Source organism: Heterocephalus glaber, unplaced genomic scaffold (genome assembly GCF_053883595.1).
Source record: "Heterocephalus glaber isolate CG9 unplaced genomic scaffold, H.glaber_assembly_v1.0 deba00001451, whole genome shotgun sequence".
Taxonomy (NCBI): domain Eukaryota; kingdom Metazoa; phylum Chordata; class Mammalia; order Rodentia; family Bathyergidae; genus Heterocephalus; species Heterocephalus glaber.
This window is the reverse complement of record NW_028258301.1, coordinates 2,587,386-2,606,682: the sequence shown is the minus strand read 5'-3', so window position 1 is coordinate 2,606,682 and position 19,297 is coordinate 2,587,386. Positions and strand designations below refer to the sequence as shown.

The 19,297-nt window shown below is 48.1% G+C and overlaps 1 protein-coding gene and 1 long non-coding RNA gene across 7 annotated transcripts in view; one reads left to right on the top strand and one right to left on the bottom strand.

The window, feature by feature from the left end:
* The first annotated feature begins 315 nt into the window (after positions 1-315).
* Positions 316-2,207, top strand: LOC147827303 (uncharacterized). Its single transcript, XR_015452638.1, has 3 exons — positions 316-760; positions 1,417-1,555; positions 1,751-2,207. It is a non-coding gene; the product is annotated as an uncharacterized LOC147827303 (long non-coding RNA).
* Positions 2,208-16,200: 13,993 nt separating this feature from the next.
* Positions 16,201-19,297, bottom strand: part of Faf1 (Fas associated factor 1) — a 481,980-nt gene continuing 478,883 nt past the window's right edge. For all 6 annotated transcript variants that reach the window (XM_004869274.3, XM_087214744.1, XM_021247907.2 and 3 more), the window contains one exon: positions 16,201-16,454. In XM_004869274.3, the coding sequence (XP_004869331.1) occupies positions 16,371-16,454 (84 nt within the window). In that variant the 3' untranslated portion in view covers positions 16,201-16,370. The remainder of the gene's footprint in view (positions 16,455-19,297) is intronic.

Here is a 19,297-nt window from a genome sequence, read left to right as displayed (position 1 = left end):
CCTCTTCCCCAGACCTTTCAGGCCCCTCGGTCAGCGAGGCCCGCAGGGCCTGGAAGGCCTGGCTCTCCGGGGCCGCGGGCCAGATCGGCCCCTCGCTGCTGTCCCTGCAGCCCTCAACTACCTGCCTTGGGCTCCGGGATCCTCCTCTGCAGGCGCGGCACGCGCCTCCCAGCTCGGCTCCTGACGCTGGCACTCTTTGCCTCTTCCCCTCGCCCCCGGCCCTTATCTGACCACGTCACCCTCCTTCGGTCACCATGTCCGAACTTCCGGACCCCCTCAGAACGCAGCGCGGTCCAACCCTCCAGTCGGGAACGGGGCCGGGGGCCCGTCTGGGGGCCGGCTATTTGGAACCCGCGACCCAGCTCTCGCCGCGCCACGTCCCCTCGCCGTGTGCGCCGGACGCTGCGCTCAACCGGGGCCCAGTGCTCGGCGCTGCCAGACTCTCAATGAGCCGCTCGCCCGCTCTATTGTTGCTCCTTAGGGCTCCATTAGACAGAATTGGACAACAATGTGGCGCCTGCCATTGGCCAGGGGAGGCAGACAGCGCTCTGATTGGCCGGGCCCGCGCCCGGGGAGCCCCTCATCCTGCAGTGTCCGAAAGATTCGAAACTCCAAGAGCTGCACTGTGCGCCTCTGGGAGGGGAGGGGGCGCGCCGGGGATGGAGTGGAAAAAAGTGGGCGAGCAGGAGCGTTGAAAATATCGTGACAAGAAGTTTCCGTGTGCCCGAGAGCTGTGAATTGCTCCTAATTACCGTGTCCGGTGCGTCTCTCTACGTAGACGTGTGTAACCCCTCGGCTTCGGGGGCGCCGGCTAGGCTGAGCCACTCTCACTGGCCCGGGGCGCTTGGCAAAGCGAAGCTTCCCAAGTGGCCCCGGCGGCCTGGGGTGGGATGGGGGCAGGTGACAATTCAATTACCGAGGTCGAGGTGGGAGTGGAGCGGGGGGTGTGAGGGTGGGCATGGGAGGGTGCTTGTGGCATAAATGCCAAGCCGCTGCTTCCTCCCTCCTTCTGGCTCTGTTTCACTGAGCTCCCAAGTCCGGCGCGTGTGTGGTAGTTGGAGGCTCCCCACCCCCCACCCCCCAGCTGCCTTTAAAGCTCAGTGTCTTCATTTTAGAACTCTTGGTACGTCACGGAGGGTAAGTTGTGGTTAGGATTTTCATTTTAAAAAGAGCAGCTCAGAGAGGAGAAAAGAGACAGCGCTTCCAGTCCATTCCACCGCAACCCTGCGCTCTGCGCCTTCCCCTCGTTGCCCCCTACGTCTTCCCCAGCCCCTGTGGCTCTTTCCTTCGTCTCCATTTCTCTTCATCTCTTTTCTTTTCTGTGGCGATGGGATTCTTATTGTCGCTATTTTAAATTAACGAAAAGTTTTTGTCGTTTTCAAACGAAAGTAAAAAGCGGCCTCTGCGTCTCCCTAGATCGTCCTCGGCCGTGGACGCGCGTCCCTCTGTTCTTCCCGGCGGGAGTCGAGGTCTCCGCGGTCCGAGGAGCGGTTTTGGCCTGGCCTTGCACTACCTGTACTGACGTCACGGGGGAGCAGCTCGGGCTGCCAAGGAGGTAACAGGTTTCGAATTTTGTTTCCCCTGTGATGGCAACATTCGGGATGAATGCTGTGATCTTTGGGTCGGGGTTGCCCTCAGCTTCTCCAGCTCTGATTTTATCACCCCCCACCCCCCACCCCCCGTCGTCTTTGCCTTTAATGAGCTAATGTTCTGTCACTCTCATTTTTATTCTCCACTTTTCTCTCTCCAGAGTGAAAACAAAAAATCATTTGAATGAGAAGTGAGCTTCCTGGTTGTTCTCCTTCCACCACCAACCTTACTTTTTCACGTTGCTCCTTCGACCCTCCCAGGAGGCAGGGGTCTGGCTCAGGCGCGGACAAACTCCGAGCGCAGAGAGGGCCCGGCCCGGCGCCCCGCGCCCCCTGACCGAGCTGCTTCCGGCCCCGGAGCCAGGGACTGGGGAGGAAGGCGCGACCGCCAGGGCCCCGCCACCAGCCGCAAAACCTCGCACCCAAGAGTGCCACGCTCCCCTGGAGGAAGCCACCCCAAAGGACGAGGCTGAATGGGCTGAGGGGCCCAGTGACGAGGAATCCCGGACAGCCTGCGATAGGGACTGAGATGGGCCGCGGGCTCCCAGGAAATCCCGTCCTCTCTGGAGCCTGGGAATGGCTTTGGGAGAAAAGGCTCAGCTCCAGGGATGGTCTTCCCGCTGGAGCGAGGCTAAGGGGGTGCATTGGGGGTAAAAGGTCCGCCCGGAGAGCAGGACCCGGCTGAGTAGATCCCTGCGACAGCGGCGCCCCGGGCGGCCGGGGGGTGGGGGGCGGCGCTGGGAGGATCCCTTCAGCGCCGGGGATTCGAGCGGGGGTCCTGGGCGCCTGTTCCCACAGCCTTTCCCACAAAGTTTTCAGGAAATTATTTTAAACTCACAACGAAATAAATTAAACAAATCCGCTTCGGTTGCAGGAGGATGGTGGCCCAGGTATCTTTTCTCTCGTTTGAGGCCAGGCTACTGAGATTCCCTCTTTTCGGTCGCGATGCACTCGCGGGAGCCAGGGGTCCAACCAAAGGGACCGGGTACCAGAGCTCTCCCGCGGAGGTGTAAGGACCTCCTTTTCTTAGGAGGAGTAGGGGCCCAGCATGGACCCCTCCCAGCAAGGCCTAGCGAATCTCTCTCCCCTAGTTCTGTTGCCTCTGTCTTTGGATCCTCTTTCCTCGCGTTCACATCACATCCCCACAGGTCCCAGCCCCACAACCTTTCCTCTCGCTCCCTTCGAAGTTGGGGTGCTCATCCAAGTGAATGTGTTCTGCAGGGAGGCAGAATACCCAACCCAGACATAGGTCACTGTGCCCACACTTGGACAGGGTAGATGCCTCTGCCCAGCTTCTTCGGCCCTTCCCTCCTGATTTGATCCGGTCGGGGAGAGGACCGGAGTGGGTCCAGAGAAGCCGCCAGCTGTGGGGGACCATACCTAGGCTGAGGAAAGGGGGGCCACCCACACCTGAGGGTGGATTCACACCCAGACGTTGGTGCGCACGATTTCACTGCAGAAGTTTGGACACACACGTGAGGCGAGCGCGTACGGGGTATGCTCGCCTCTGACACTGTCCTACCGCCCAAGGAGCCCTTCAGAAAGTTTGACCTCTGAAATTCTCCTGCTAGGGCCTCCACTTGGTGAGTGACCCCACAGACTCCCACCTCAGGTGACTGCGCAGCCAGACAGGGCACACCCTCTCCACGTTCACCTTGCATTGCCCATGAAGCTTCAGACCCCAGCCCTGCGGCCAGGCCTGTGGCAGAGAAAGCCAGAGATCTTCGGGACAAACGAGGCAGCCCAGCCGAGAGCGAAGGACCGGTCGGTCTTCACGCACGTGCAGCACTCACACACTTGCTCTTAGCCCAGCGTCTTTTGCTGACGCCTCTGATGTGCCCAAGGTTGGGGGCCCAGGGCGAGAGGACCCAGCCAAGAAAATGTCCCTAACCCTTCTTCAGGACCAAGCTCGTCCACCCCCACCCCACACCCAGCAGCGCTGGGGTCCGGGGTGGGGCGGGGGTGGGAGCCTCGGAGCAGGGCTGGGGGCACCGACTGGGACCTGGGAGGCGTTGACTTTTGCGCTGTTTGCCCGCGGCCTCGGAGCAAGCAGACGCCATCTGTTTGCCGGCTGCGACGCGTCCCGTTTAATTACCCTCCCGGCAGCCTAATAGAGATGATATTAAACTAAATCTTTCTGACATTAAAAGTAATTATCCCCAAACCGGTGGCTCCGGGACGGAATCGCCCCTCCCGCCCCCACCTCTTCCCAAGTCGCGCTGGATTCCGTTAGTTTGGCTTAAACTTCACCCGGGAAGGGGGCGCGGGAAGACGGGGAAGGCGCCTGTGGGAGAAGGGTCCAGCAGGCTGCCCGACTCTTCTTCCCCGCGCAACCACAGACGCTCCGGTTCGTGGGTCGGCACACACTTGTACACAAACACACATCTTCCTCCAGATCAACTCACAGGTCCCTCTGGTTAAGACCCTCAGCCGCACGCACAGCCGAGTGTGCCGTTCCTGTCGAGATAAAACGATCCCTTTCCGTGGGCAAAGCCACGGATCAAGCCTAAGCCAGGCCAGGGACCAGGCACAGTTACGCAGCTAAGAATTCCTCACAGGCGGTTGAGTCTGGGCTTTCCTCTCGGTCTTCCTGCGAGGAGCCCTTCGCCTGGAGCGTGCCCACTGGGCCGAAGCGAGGTCGCACCGCCCTGTACCCCGCAGGGCCTATTATTCCACGTGTTCGGTGAGCAACTCCACTCGGAGAGGTGCGGTGACTTGTCCCATATCTCACAAGCAGCATGGAACAGAGCAAAATTCGAACCCGGGAGTGCCCCACCCGGCACCGGGGATCTGAACGGTTCCAGGCGGGGGCTCCTGCTGGGCTTGAAAGGCCCAACCCTGGCCCCAGGCCTCGGCTCCTCCAGGGCCGGGGCCCGCTTCCTCCCAGGCCCTCGATCCCCCTGGGGGCGCGTGGGGGCCAAATGAAGGCCTGGGAGCCCAGACACTGGCCTTGAGAGCACAGCAGGAGCCCCCAACGCTGAACCCCTGCTGGCTGCAACTCTCCTGGACCAAGTCCTGGGGTCTGCAGGGCACGCGCAAGGGAGGCGGCTGGCGAGCACCGCCAGGCTTCCGGTCTCATAAAATCCTGGTTGTGTGCATCTGAGCCCGGGGCACGCGCGCCCCAGGTGGTGCTCGCTGCCTCTGTGCTTGTATTTTGAATGCCTACTGTGTGTGATAACTCTGCCGAACCCCCGGTGCCTGCTGACTTGCTTGGCGCACAGTCCTTTGGGAAGGTGAGACTGCCACGTTCCAGACACCAAGCCGCAAGGTTCAGCCTGGCAGGTAACTTGCCTGGAGCCACAGTGCTGTTGCACCTTGAGAGAGGTAGAGACCACTCTCAGGCTGTCTTCTTACTTTCCACTGGGGGTAGGTAGGGTCTGACCCAGGGGCTTCCATTTCGACCATTCACAAAAACCAGAGAACAGGTCATTCATTCATTCTGGTAACAGGATTTGGCATCTAGTACTTGCCAGGTGTCGAGGCCCCGGAAATTAACCACCTGGGAGGGCCTCTTATAGAGCTGTTGGCAAACTGGGGACACAGTCACCTACCAGTGACCTTACAGTGAAAAGAGAGCTGCAGTGGGAGTCTCTAATCTTAGGAATAGGGTGAAAAGGGCTTCCCGAAGAAAGAGACCCCGGCTGTGAGACAAGTTTCCCAAACAGAATCCCTGTTACTGCTTGTTCTGATAAAGCAAAGCATAAAACATTTTAGACAATTCAGCAAAATATTTTGTTACTTTTTCGTTTACAAGTATGACAAATTTTGCATTTATCAACATATTTACATAATTTTTAAAGGATTAATATTTTACTGTATGGTTGTATTTTAATTCAGCCAATTCTTTATTCATGGATATTGAGTTTGTTTCCAATATTTGCTCCCATAACATTTGCTACCATGAACATCCTTTGTGAATTTGCCCAAATACTGCTTTAGGATACATTTCTAGAAATAACATTGATCAGAGACTTTTTTGTTGTTTAAAAAAAGGACTTTTGATAGTTACTTGTTAAAAAGCCCTTAGGAAAGCGTATATCGAGGAAAACACTCAACAAAACTTCATCTTTGCTCATGTTTTAAATCTCTGCCAATATAAACAAGTAGTATCTCATTGTCATTGTAATTTTCACTGCCTTAGTTCTTCCTTAGTTTTTTTCTACAGGTGTTGGTCACTTGTGTTTTTATTTTTTTTTAACAATCTACTTATACTCTTTATTTTTGATCACAGAACTCCTTTTCTTAATTTTAATAGCTATCAATTTACGAAAGATAGTATTCTTTCCTCTGCCACATCTGCTACTCTTCTCCAAATTTTTGTTTTTATCCTGCTTTGGTATTGTTATACTGAGTTTAAAAATTTAAGGTAGACACATTTGTTACTTTTTCCTGATAGATTGTAGGCACAGTACTATAATATAAATACTGTACATTCACTTCTTTTTCCCCTGTAGTCCTAGGACTGAGCGCTGGGCTTCCTGCAAGCTAGGCAAGCTACCACTGAGATACATCCCGGGCTCTTTTTGTTTTGATGGTCATGCTAAGTTGTCCAGGCTGGCTGAAAACTTGAGGTTTTTTTTATCCTCTCATCTCAGCCTCCTGGTAGCAAGAATAAGAGACCTTGGCCACCACTCCCAACTTCACCTATTTTTATATTTGCTCTATTCTATTATCTACCTTTATACTTTTAGCTCATTTGAAATTAATTTTGATGGGAGCTGTGATTCCTATAGCCCCCCCCCCCCCCCCCCCCCGTGATTTGCCAGTTACCTCAGCACCATGTAATGATGTTGCCATCCCCTCACGGACCATATTCTATACACTAAAGTTTAAAGTTTCAGATGGCCTTGGTCAGTTTTAGTTAGCACTTTCTCTTCTAGGAAGCTGTTTACTCTTCTCACTCAAGCCTCACCATTTTAATTACTGTAGTTCCGTAACACTTGGGAAAGAAGTCATATTTCTGACCCCAATTGTTCTTTCTAAAAATTCTAAAGGGTGCTTTCAAAATATAGTCTTCTGATTATACATTTTATTAATTTTAAAGCTAATTTCAAAAAAGAAAAAGTAAATTTGGAAATGTAACTAGCTGTAGCTTTTAGTAACTTGAGGGCTGGAATGCCTCTTCACAGTAAGGGATGTTTCCATCTAAGACACAGAGTGTCTTTACTCATAACTTTTATGTCCCTTGGTAAGTGTTCTTGTTTGCTTCCTATAGTTCTCAGTCTTCAGTGTACATCTCTAGTATATATAGCTACTGAGAATGGAATCTTTTCACTCACCACAACTTTTAACTGGTTATGACAGGAGCATAAGAAAGTTACTGATTATAGTATGTTTATCTTGGAACTAGCCTTATTTCGGATTTCTCTTCTGCTTGAAGTTTTCAAATTAGTTCTCACAGAACTGACCAGGCAAAGGAAGGGAGGAAATGCAGAGGAAACAGAAAGACTCAGGTGATTTGCAAGTCCTTGTGGGGGTTTAGCCGTGGTGTGTACTAACAGGTTGTTCGTCTCTGAGTCATCTTTCTCCTGGATCCAAGGACCCAAAAAGAAGCCTCTGGAAACAGCAACTCCAGGAATCAGCTAATTACAGCCCTCAGATGCAGAGCCTGCACCCTGATATATGACCTATGGCAAGTTGGCAGCCATCTCGGGCCCATGCTGCAGTCACCCCAGTCAGACTATCTGGGGGACAGCAGTAGCCAGGCTGCCACATGTCGGGGGAAGGAAAGTGGGTGCAGGAAGGGGATTAGGGCTGGCTCCTGGACTAGGTCAGATTGGATTTGAGCTCCTCCTCAGAAGTGTAGTGAGAGACTATTGGCAGCCACCTGCATAACCCCCAGGTCAGAGACCATACTGAAGATAAGAGGGATGGGTCTGGAAATTGACCTCTGCAGGCCACCCATGCTCTCCCTCTCTCTGTTTATACACACAGTCTGTTTTCATTTTTTCCTCATGCAGAGAGTGCTACTCTAACTTCTTCTGCACACCCCCTTCCCATTTCCTGCCAGTTCACACGGTCTCCTAGGCTGTGTGTGGACCAGGTGAGTTCCTGGTCCCTGACTTGCTCAGAGCCTGCCTGGCCCATTCTTCTCTAATGTGGAGCCTGATACTAGTTGACGCAGACCCAACATGTCGACCATCTTTCCTGCGGTCAAGGTCAGGGTGGAGGATGCCCACGGGTGGTTCAGACTCCAGGCTTGCAGTGGTATGATGCATAGATATCTGCCTCCCCTGGCTTCCCAGTCCCAGGCCAGTTAGTTACCTGGAAAACTTCTACTCATCCTTTAGAACCCAGCCTCTGAGATGCCCTTAACGCTCTTGTGGGTGGCTCAGTAGGTCCAGCCAACACCTGAAGCTCTCCAGTTCGTCTCTCTACTCTGTAGTCTCTGAACCTGCATAGCAGCCATTTTTATCTCAATTTATATTAGAAGGAACTGAGGCACAGAGGGGAAGCGGTTTTGCAGGGTAATACAGTAGTTTGGGGAGGGGTGAGAACTGTTCTTTGCATCTACAGAAGAGAAGTTGGTGGTGACTAAGAAATGGAATTGAGGCCACTTTCCCCACCTCATTCCCAGAACTGGCCTGATGGGGCTGGGCACAAGCACCAAGAAGGGAGCACTTCTTGTGCTGTTTGGAGCCTCTTTCTTTGGGGACTTGTGTTCTCAGTGGGGGACAATGTCTGGGACCCCTTCAAGTATCCCCAGGGCCTCTGGTCACAGAGCCTGGGCTGAGCAGGGTTTTGGACTGGTGTCCTGTGCATAGCACCTCTGCTCAGTAAGAGGGGTGTAGCAATAGCACTTTCATGGGGTCACTGTGAGCATTCAGTAGGCAATTCATGTAAAGTCCTTCTCAGGGTCTAATCTCATAGTAACCATAGTAAATGTTGGGTATGATTGTTGGGCAGTTACTAAAAGTGCAAACGCCTCTTTGCCATTAAGAAGGAAAGTTTCCTTTTTGGCATCTTTGTACCTCCAAGAGAAGGAAGACTGGGGAGCTGGGAGCTGGCAACACGAGGTGCCTTCCTAGGTGCCGGATTTGAACCCTCATGGGAAAACTCCCCTGAGAACCAGACATAGGGTGCTCTGAACTGTCTCGGGGGGATCCCAGGGGACTCTGAGCCATCTCACTCCCTAGGTCACCTCACCTATGCTAAGACCTTTTCCAGAGGCTCTATTACCCAGGACATGTTTGCCATGAAGCATGAAGTAGTTCTTCCCCATAAGCAAGAAAGGAGCAGCAGAGCCCAGGGCCCCCGTGAGCTCTCTGAGCAGTGCACTCCCAAACCCTTTATTTTCTCAGAGTCTCTAATATTTAGGGCATGCTGCTGGTTCAATAGGGCTCCCAAAGGGCAGGGGCTGGTGCAGTACCATCTTTACTCCAGAGAACATATTCCTCCCTCTGTGCCTGCGACCTCCCATAGCATGTGAACACCTCACTGTATTTGAGGCAACTGAGGCATGTAGGTGATAGCTACACAAGCGAGTTCCGCACTGATGCTTGCTGAGGCTAAAGTCATGTCAGAATGGAGCCTTGAGTCACCTGACTGCTCTAGGACTCAGTTTCTTCATCTGTGACTGAAGGAAGGTAGATCTGCTGAATCTGTAAATGTTCTGAAATTAGAAAAGGACTATGTAGACCCAGCTGGGAAGATTACACTTATGTGGGGTATTCAGCTGAGGCCTTGGCACTCATCTCTGGAAATATAGCAAGTTCCTAGTTGCTCACCTGGTACCCCTTACCTGTGCTTCCCTTGACCCCAGAGCACAAAGACTTTTCAGTAAGACTCTCCTTGTTGCTATCTTCTCAGAAAAGTCTTATGCAAATGTTACCAGTGTACTAGTGTGTGTTCAAGTAAGGCAGATAACATTTGCAGGGCCTGGAGACTCAAGCCCAATGGGTAAGCTCCATTCTGATCCTCCCTTTTCTAATTCTGAGCTCTCAGATGGTCAGGCTTGGCAGGCCCATTTATTACACAGCAAACTCTGGGCAGAGCTCTCAGATGGTGCTTACCTCTCTCCCAAGGCTGTTTTTGACCCCCAGACAGGGGCCTCCTCTGGGCTCCCACAGCTCTGAGAACTCTTCCAGTACTGCCCTATTGGCAGCCCCATCTCACCCCCAGCTTGGAGTCCTGGGTCAAGGGTAGAGGCTGAGCACAGTGTTTAACAAAAGGTTTCCAGGATGAATGAATAAATCAAAGTGAACTCAATCTCCATATGGCAAAGGATGCTTACATAGCACTCAACCCTGGTCTGCTGAAACACATGATGGAAAAAATATCTGCTTTGATGATACACCCAAGCATGGGTCATAGGTATGTGACATAGTAGCTATGAGAGTGTACAAGTTACTTAACCTCTATAGGCCTCAGTTTATGAATGTATGAAACAGTGATAGTATGAAACAGTGATAATAGTTCTGTGGTTCTTTCATTCAGTTACTATCTGTGCTCTGTGCTAAGTCCCGAGGGAGTGGTCTTGCCACAGGCCAGTGAGAGAGACTTCTGTACAAAAAAATCACAATAATGTAATAACTGGGAAAGCACAGGGAAGAGGCCTAGGAAGAGGACTTTCACTTGTCCTGGGGTTCCTGCCAAAGTAGTGCAGTGTAGTGACACTGGCGTGAACTCTGGAGCCAAATGGCCCACGTGTTAGTCCTGGCTGCTTGGTTTGCTAGCTGTGTGACCTTGAGCAGATTACCTAACCTTCTGGGCCTTAGTTTGCTCACCAGTAAAGTGAGGAAAACACTAGCTCATACTTCATAAGGTTGCTGTGAGGAGCAAATGGGCTAACAGAAATAAATCTCATAATGCCTGTTATACAATGAGCATGAAGTGTTCATTCTCCTATCAACAGATACTTAGCACGCCACTTACATAGCGCCAGGCCTGTGCTGAGGGATAAACTGACAAATCAAATTGACTCTACTCTCATGGAGTTTATGTTTTATGAAAGTTCTGAGCGAGCCTTGAAGTACAAATTGTTATCTATGGAGATTTTGAAAGAAGTGCAGAGGGTAAGGAAAGAACTCAGAGGCTTCTGACATTTAGCAGGCAGGCAGAAGAACCTGCATGAAAGACAGAGGGATCCTTCAGAGGGCGAGAAAGAAATCTAGGCAAGTACAGTACCCTGAAAGGCTAGGTGAGGGGAGTGTGTGGGAATGTTTATTATTGATTGCTACTTATCATTATGTACTGCAAACATGTACTACTAAAAAACAAAAAGACATACTAGTAAACTGGCTTGGCGGGCGGTGGTTATCGAAGAGGAAGAGCAGTAGGCATGAGCAGGGTGAAGATCCAGAGAAGCCCAGTGCCTCTCCTACTAGCTATGTGACTCCTGGATGTGACTTTGTCTCTCTGAACTTAGGTTTCTTAGTTGTAAAATAAGGATGATAATAGTGGTGACCTTACAGTCATTCTGAGGGTGGTAGGGTCAGGCCTTATAAAGCCCCTACTATTCTACGGGGCATACCTTTAGAATCAACACCAATTTTTTTACTCCTTTTTCATTCCTCAGCAACTCCAGTTGGTTTTCTTCCAATTCCAATTAATTAACTGCGTCAGTAACCACTGGATGCATGGGTGTTATGTGCCAGACCCTGGGGTGGCTCTGGAAATAAAGAGGTGATTAAGATCTGTTCTCAGATGAGTCGGAGGTTAGAGATGGAAGTACTTAGCACTTACTGGTACTTGGATACCAGTATCTGTGTTCAAATTCAGTTAACAAATTCAAGTTTACTGTATGCTTATTATCCAGTAGTCATTGTGCTAGGTAGGACTTGAGAATATGAAGTGACTCAGACCATTTTAGGGGCTCAGAGCATGGGGTGTGGGGTGGGACATGGGAGCTGAGAGTCACAGTTCAGAGTGATCCTGTTATGGAAAGGGCAGCATGGGGCTGAAGAGTCATGGCACAGGCATCTATAGAACCCAGAGGCGGGGGGTGTTGCATTTGGGGATAGCATAGTAAAGGAAACATCTCAGAAGCCTAAACTGAGAATGCAGGGTGGGTGGTGGAAGTCCACAGGGGCAGAGAGAATAGTATGCATGGCCAAAGGTAAGAAGCCAGCACACTCAGGAAACTGTGGGTAGCTCAGGCTTTGTGGAGGATGCTGCTGGAGATGAAGATGCAGGGAGAGAGGGAGTATTTGGAGGGCAAAGGGAAGCTTTGATAAGATCAAAGGGGGCCAAGAGTGGGGTGGGGAGTATGGCACCATAAGGCAGGTGTTGAGAGCTCATTGTGGTAGGATTGTGGAGAATGGTGTAGAAAAGAAGGGCATGGAGAAATGGAAAACAACTAGGACATGGTTTTATAATCCTGGTGAGACTAAAGGCCTGAGGGGAAGAAATGGTAATGGGATAAAGGATGAAGGAGTAGGGAATGGATTTTGGAGATATTAAATCATTGAATACACTTAAAAAATAAAAGGCATTGGTTGAATTTTGGCTCCTGACACATTTCTATGCAACAGGAGCACCAAGAACTCTTGGGGAACATATTGGGGAGCAGAATTTTAAATAAAAATGCAGCTTTACTGCTCTTAGCATCCACTATTTAAAATTTATTATATTGCAATTATTATTTGAAATGTCTTGATAATATGTTGTATTTTCTTAGAAACACAGCAGGGGCTTTGGAGACAAAGGTCTAGGTCTGAAACTGCTCTTCTGTATATTAGCTGTGGACCTTGGGCCAATTGCTTCACCTTTGAGCCTGCTGCCTCTTAAGAGGATCAAGAGCACGGGGCTGTTGTGAGGCTACTTGAGGAAAGGTCTGTAATGCTCAGGAAAAGTGTGGGCACATCCTAAATGCTCAGCAGGGCTTTTGGACTCTTTCCGAGTCCTACAGTGGTATGCCTGGACTTCTATCTTCCATGTCTTCTGTATTCTCCCCCATAACTGCTCCTTCTCACTGCTGTTGTCACCCTTTCCCATTATATCCCACATGAGTTTGCAGGACTGATAATAGCTTCTGTACATTCATTCATCTACTTTTCCTAAGACCTCATCAACCAGGTACTGTTATAGTGGAAAGGCTGAGGCACAGGAAGGTGAAGTGACTTCCCCAGGGCATACTGCTAGCAAGTGAAGGCATGACTTGAACCCAGGCAAGATGGCTCCAGAGGCTGGGTACTTAGTCATACATTGTACCACCTCTCAGAACTAAGAGCCACAGATAACCGATGGTGTGAAAAGTAAGAGTTAAAATAATGAAGACTGGAGATCAAGTCTCTTTTGATGTTCCTTCGGGACCAAACTTTCAAAGGTAGCTGAGAGGAGCTGTATGGCTGTTGGTGTTAAGGGTTAGTCTCCAAAGCAGACTGGGCCAAGGGAGAAGTAACAAGTGCAGAGGAAGGTTCAAGGCAAGAAAGCCTACTGATTTCACTTTACTCTTTGGGAAGTTTCTTTTATATAAAAATATGGCTTAATAAAAAGAATGAGTGGGTTCAACTTCCCAAATGTTCTGATGTTGTTTTTACAATGTAAATGGTAAACGGTGGTTCTTCAATTGTTTGTCAGTGGATCCCACTGAGAATCTGATAATGCGAGTGGCAGAATCAAGGTTAAAACTAGAAGACACTAGGGTCTGGAGTGTGAATGTGTATGAAGATTTCCCTTCTTCCTAGAACTTTAAAAGCAATCAAATGAGAAAATCAATGTGAAAGGGTTACAAAAACCGTGAGTTTTATTCTGGACTATGTGACTTTCTCCTGGACTGAACTGAGGACTCCTCCATGTGCCAGCCACCTATGGGGTCCAGGATTGGCAGCTGAGAGGCCGAGGGGACAGGTGGAAGTGTCCACCACCAATCAGTGGTGTTGCTAATGGAGCTAAGACCCTCTTCCATATCCAAATGAAAATGTTTTGTGCTTTGGCCAAAACTTGCCAGACCTCTGAAACCTTTTAAAAATCCATCCCACTGATCAGCACACTCAGGTCTTTGTCTAGCTTTTGGGAGTGGCATTTTTAATGCCACTACAAATGTATACCTGTTTATAACTCACTAATAAGCAAAATTGATACAGGCTTAAATCTTTTCACCTATATTAAAAAGACTGCATAAAAAATACTTTAATCCAACTCAGACTTTGGATGCTTCCAATTTAGAGATGAATACCTGCATGTCCCATACAATAATAGTGCCAGAGCATGGCAATCTCCCAAACCAGAAGTCTCCAAAAAACTGCACTTTCTGAAAGGGAATGGGAAGTTGGCAATACTTCCTTTAACTTTCAGACGAATTCTCCAAACATACAACTGGTAATCCAAGAACACTACGTAGTGAACTTGGGATGATGGGAGGACAAGGAGCCCCAAAGCTCACTGTAAACAGCTGGGAAAGAATGCCTAGCAAATATTCTGACTGACTCACTTTCTCATCTGGAGGCTGGAATATGCAGCCCAAGGAAGCTGAAGGTTAGGAGGAAGAACTAGAGGACACAGCTAATTCTGTGGTGAATTAGCATTTCAATGTTGGCTTGCATGAAAAAGTGTAAAATTGTGTTGGCCTCCTATTCTGGAGCTCAATAAGGCCAAAATGTCATGAGTAAATAGTGACAATTAGCTGAGGTCTTTCCCAGCTATGGGGCCAAGCTGAGAGCTCCCGGGATTGAACAGGCCAGTCTGAGAACTTTCCAAGACAGGGTTAAAAAAGAGTGTGTCAAGTTCATACACAGTCAAGTTACAGTAACTTTTATAAAGTTGGTTTCAGAGTAAAGTCTCTTGTTGGAATATACAGGTGAAGGGGAGTGGGGAGAAACAATATAATTAAGTCAAACCCAAATGAGACAGAACGGGTTAAAGTTAATTCAGGAGCCTTCTCTCATACCCCTTCTGGTCCCTGGCTGCTGCTCATGAGTACAGACTTGACTTGCCATGGTTTCTCCACAACAGCTATAGAACAAGGTCTACTGGGAGAAAGAAGAGCTGCTGCCCTGGTATATCTACAGCACTGAAATGACCATCTAGTGGAGCCATTAGGTTAGGAGGGAAGGAGAAGACCTGGAGAGGAAGTGCTTAGGTGAACCTCCCCTCAGAGGGCTTCCTTTCAGTTTTTTTTGAGAGACCTCTGGAGCCACAGAAAATCTCATATGTAGGCAAATCAATAACAAGTCTGCTAGGAACCCTCCTTTTCTTTTTTCTTTTCTTCTTTCCTCCCTCTCTCCGTCCCTTTCTTCCTCCCTCTGTCTTTCCCTTTTTCTTTTCTTTCTTTCTCTTTCTTTCTTTCTTTCTTTCTCTCTCTCTCTCTTTCTCTCCCTCCCTCCCCCTCCCTCCCTCCCGCCCTCCTTTTGTTTTTTTGACAGGGCTTCACTATGTAGTTCAGGATGGCCTTGAACTCATTAGGTAGCCCAGGGTGGCCTCATACTCATGGTGATCTTCCTGCCTCAGCCTTCTACAATTAAAGGCATGTGCCACCATGCCTGACATAGGAACACATCTTTTTAAGAGAGTTTCCAGAGGAGGTTCCTGGCGGAGCATCGGAGAATAGAAACAAGGTAGAATTTTTCTGGCCAACACCCACTTCAGGAGAGAGAATGACCAGGCATATCCCCAGCTTTGGTTAAACTTAGCGCTCATACTGTCTTGTGCAAGTACAAAATGTCACAACTGGGATCTCAACGGCTAGAATGAAGACCAAAGTGACAAAAAAATAGCTATGGAGAACATTCCAAGACTAAAAGGAAGTCACTGTGAAGGTATAAACAACGTTCCCATGAATTACCCCACATAGCTAATATCTAATATTAATAATATATAATTAATACCTAATATTAAAACATTAAAAGAATGAAATAGTAGGGCAAGTTCCTTATTACAGGAGAGCTGGTGGAGTAACTGATCAGATTTGACAACAGACAAGGTACTTAAAACATCCAGTGACAAGGTCTGGCATGTAAGGAGTAAAGGGACAGAAAAGAAGAAATTGTGTTCAGTGGACAGTAATGGACCAGTAAGGTGGAAGCTAGTATCTATGAGGTTCAACTGCCCAGATGCAAACTCAACAGCAGCTCCCCACAGCTGGGTCAGATACTAAAGTCTTGGTACTAGTATCCTCTGCACACTGCCTCAACATTCACACTGTGTATGCAAGCAGGTTCTCATGCTGCAGCGAAACACCAATACCTCCTAGATGAGACCTGAAGACCCAAGGCAGCAGCAGTAAATAAATACCTTACATATATGTCACAGCAGCCCTCAAATAAAACCTTACACTTCAGTAACGAAGTCAGAAAGTACCAACGAAAATGGTAACTTTTTTTTCCTACAATGTTTAATCTCCATGTCAAGAATGTCCCATTTGATGTTTCCTTCAGCCTCTTAAAATTAGGTGACAAAGTAGAAATCCATTTGTGAAAATAAAAAGGCAGAGGTGTGAGCCCTAGCTCAATGAGACATATCAAATACATAGCATCCTGTCATAGGACAGACAGAACTGTCCTAGATACTGTGGGGAAAAAAATGGGTGCCGAGGAGGTAAAACTTCTAATGATCACTCACACTTGAACAGTACATTAGTCACTGGATGAGGGCAAAGGGCAGGAGGTGGGGGGAGATGCAGAGTTGTAGTTCTCTGTATGAGGGCTGGGAACATACACTCATGGATGGGAAATTTTAAGTAGCTATGTTTATTATTACTTTTTTTCCAGCAATCTTGCAAGAGGCAGAAGTGTGACACTGAATTGAGTGAGACGAGCGTGTGGGTGGGTTGGCGAAGAGCCTATCTCTTGATGCAGGCCTCTGGCTTGTCAAGGAATGGCTGGTTCCACCACTGAGCTGTGTTTACTCTTTTGCTTCAAGGAAAAGGGTTTCTTGAGGGAACAACTTTACTTCCAATAATGATTTATTGGGATCTAGCTGAGTGACCTGAAAGAAAGAAAACATATATTCAAAAGACTGTAAAATGGTTTCTTCAACAAGACATTCCCTCTAGGCACACTAATGTTGAGCCTACTACGCACTGGCACAAGCATTTTCACATGATCTTGTTTGACCGTCATGATAACTGTGATGCACATGTTACTATTCCTATTTTATGAGGAAGCCAGGGACTTCAGTTTAGTGGAGGAACTAGCACTGACCTCAAGGCATAGGTTCTTTTCCTTCTCTTTCTCTTTTCCTTTCCTTCTTTCTTTTTTAAAATAATTTTTATTGGTACATTTTAGGTATACAACATAATGACATTCATCATTGGAAATTTGCACCTTTACATAATCTCTCTTGGTTCTTATTTTTTTCCCCTTCCCCTGCCCTCCCTCTCTATTTACAAAGACTTTGTTTCCATTTTTTCATTTTCTCATATTAATTCCATTCCCTTCTTTCCTTTCCCCTACCCCTCCCACTTCCCCTTTGCCCCTTTTCTTCCTATTTCACATTATCTATTATACCTTTTAGTCCTTATTTACACTTTCAGCTTCTCACACTAGAGAAACTATTTGGTATTTATACATGTGTGCCTTATTTCATTTAAAAGTATCGCCTCAATGTGCATCCATTTAGCTATAAATGTCTCTAATTTTTCATTTTTTATGGCTGAGTAGTACTCCATTTTAGAAAAAAAACCCCCACATTTTCTTTATCCAGTCTCCAGTTGATGGGCAATTAGGTTCCTTCCAAGTTTTAGCTATTACAAATTGTGCTGCTATGAACATGGGTGCACATATCACTGTGTTATGATTCTTTTAATTCTTTGAGGAAGATACCCAGCAGGGGAATAGCTGGGTCAAATGGTACTTCCAGTCCTAGTTCTTTGAGGTATCTCCATACTGATTTCCACAGTGTTCCTTTCCTTTTCTTTCTTTCTCTTCCTTCCCGCCCATCTCTCTTTCCATCCATCCATCCATCCAACCATCCATCCATCCATCCATCCTAGGCAAGCACTCTAACACTGAGCTATACCCCCAGCCCAAAGCCAGGTTCTGGAGACTCCACCTTCTCCTGTGCCCTTAGGGAAAATGGTAGATGCATAGCTGAATAGCATTCCTGGGGACCTCTGCTTGTTTAACTCCTGAGAGTAGAGAGGGCCTGTTCTGACTGGTGGAGCAGCTAGGCCTTTGGTGGGACAAGAGCTAAGTCTTCCTCCCATAAGCACTACCTGTGGTAAATTGTAGAATGAGCATGCCACCATACCCACAATGAAAGGACTATCTTCCTTGGTAAGCACAGACATATCACAAGCTGGGTATATATTTAATTTGAAAAAAATAAATCTACATCATAATACAACTTTGTTTTAGAAATAAAAAATGTGAACTACTGAAAGTAAAGCTAGACAAAATCTTCTTGGCATCATGGTTATACTACAGGGATCCTAAATTAGGTTTATGCCTTCCTAGGCTAGTAGCAGGGATGGGACAGGAAAGTTTTCTGAATCTGAGAGTGAGAGAAAGAAATAAAATTTTCCTGTTACCAAAAAGGGTCATGAATTTTAAAAGTAGAGAAATACTAGTTAGTGGAAAGGACACAGGCTGAGAATTAGAAAAACTGGTTTAAATCTCTGTTGTCTTGGCTCTCAGTGTTATGGCTTTGGAATTAGTATCAACCTTGCAGAGATGATGTGAAGATTAAACGAGAAAATAAAACAATTAGCACAGTGTCTGGCACAGAGTAGGTGTCAACAATGGCTGCTATGAGTGACAGCAACTATAAAGGTGGACGGACCAACAGACAAATGGGCAGCTTGAAGTGTATGATGGAAGGACAGGCAGGCTCTAGTCAGTCCCAAGGCTGCTGCCCTGGTACCGTCAGGAATTCTGGGCCCCCGGGAAAGACTGCAGATACTACCTGTGCAGACAATCTTGTCTTCTGCTCAACTCAAGCCGCTCCTAGCTGTCATCTTCTGCTAGAGAGAAGGGGAGGCCCTGGGGGCCAAGGCTGGGTGTCACAGATGGGCTGGCAAGCTGAAGGGGGAACACTATCTTTGTATTCAGGTGGAAACCTGGTATGCCCAGGAGGGTCATTAAGCAGACACATCCACCCTCAGAATCCTCTTTGCTTTCAAGGAACCCAGGGCAAGGCTGGCTCTATTAGTATCTCTTGGGTTATGGGCAGATGGACAGGCAAGACAGTGGGGAGGGCCCATGCTGCTGTCTGTCTTGCAATCCACTGGGGGGCAAGCTGCTGGCAAATGTTTACCCACTTCCCCAATTAATGTACAATACTGCACTGGCTTCTGTCAACAAACTGAGCTCCGCTGCCTCTGCTTCTGACTCTTTGGCATTTTGTGCCCAGCTGCTTCTGCTATTGTTCTTAATTAACATGCCAGAGCTCTTCCGGCATCTTCTACTTTGTTATTTGTGGTTTGTAAATATGATGTTTGCTGGGAGAAACCAAAACCATAATAGTGCCAGAGCTGTGAGTACAGGCAGGAAAGTATGCTGGCAAGAAAAAGAAGCTGGGGCATTGAGGACTGTGGTGCACCCTGCTGGGCCCTCAAGATGCAAGGTTAGAGATCCATCAACTGCACCCAGTTTTCACATGAGAAAACAAATGAGAAAAGTGAAGTGATTTTCTCCAGTCACTTTGAGGGGAAGAGGTGGGATCTGGGAAGGAGGAAACAAAAATTTCTTGGGCATCTATTAAACCCCAGGCACTTTATGATAGTTTTTTTTTTTTTGGTACCAGGAATCGAACTCGGGTTCTTGAGCTTGCAGGGCAGGCAGCAGAACCACTGAGCTAAATCCCCAGCCCTGAAGCACTTTAAATATATG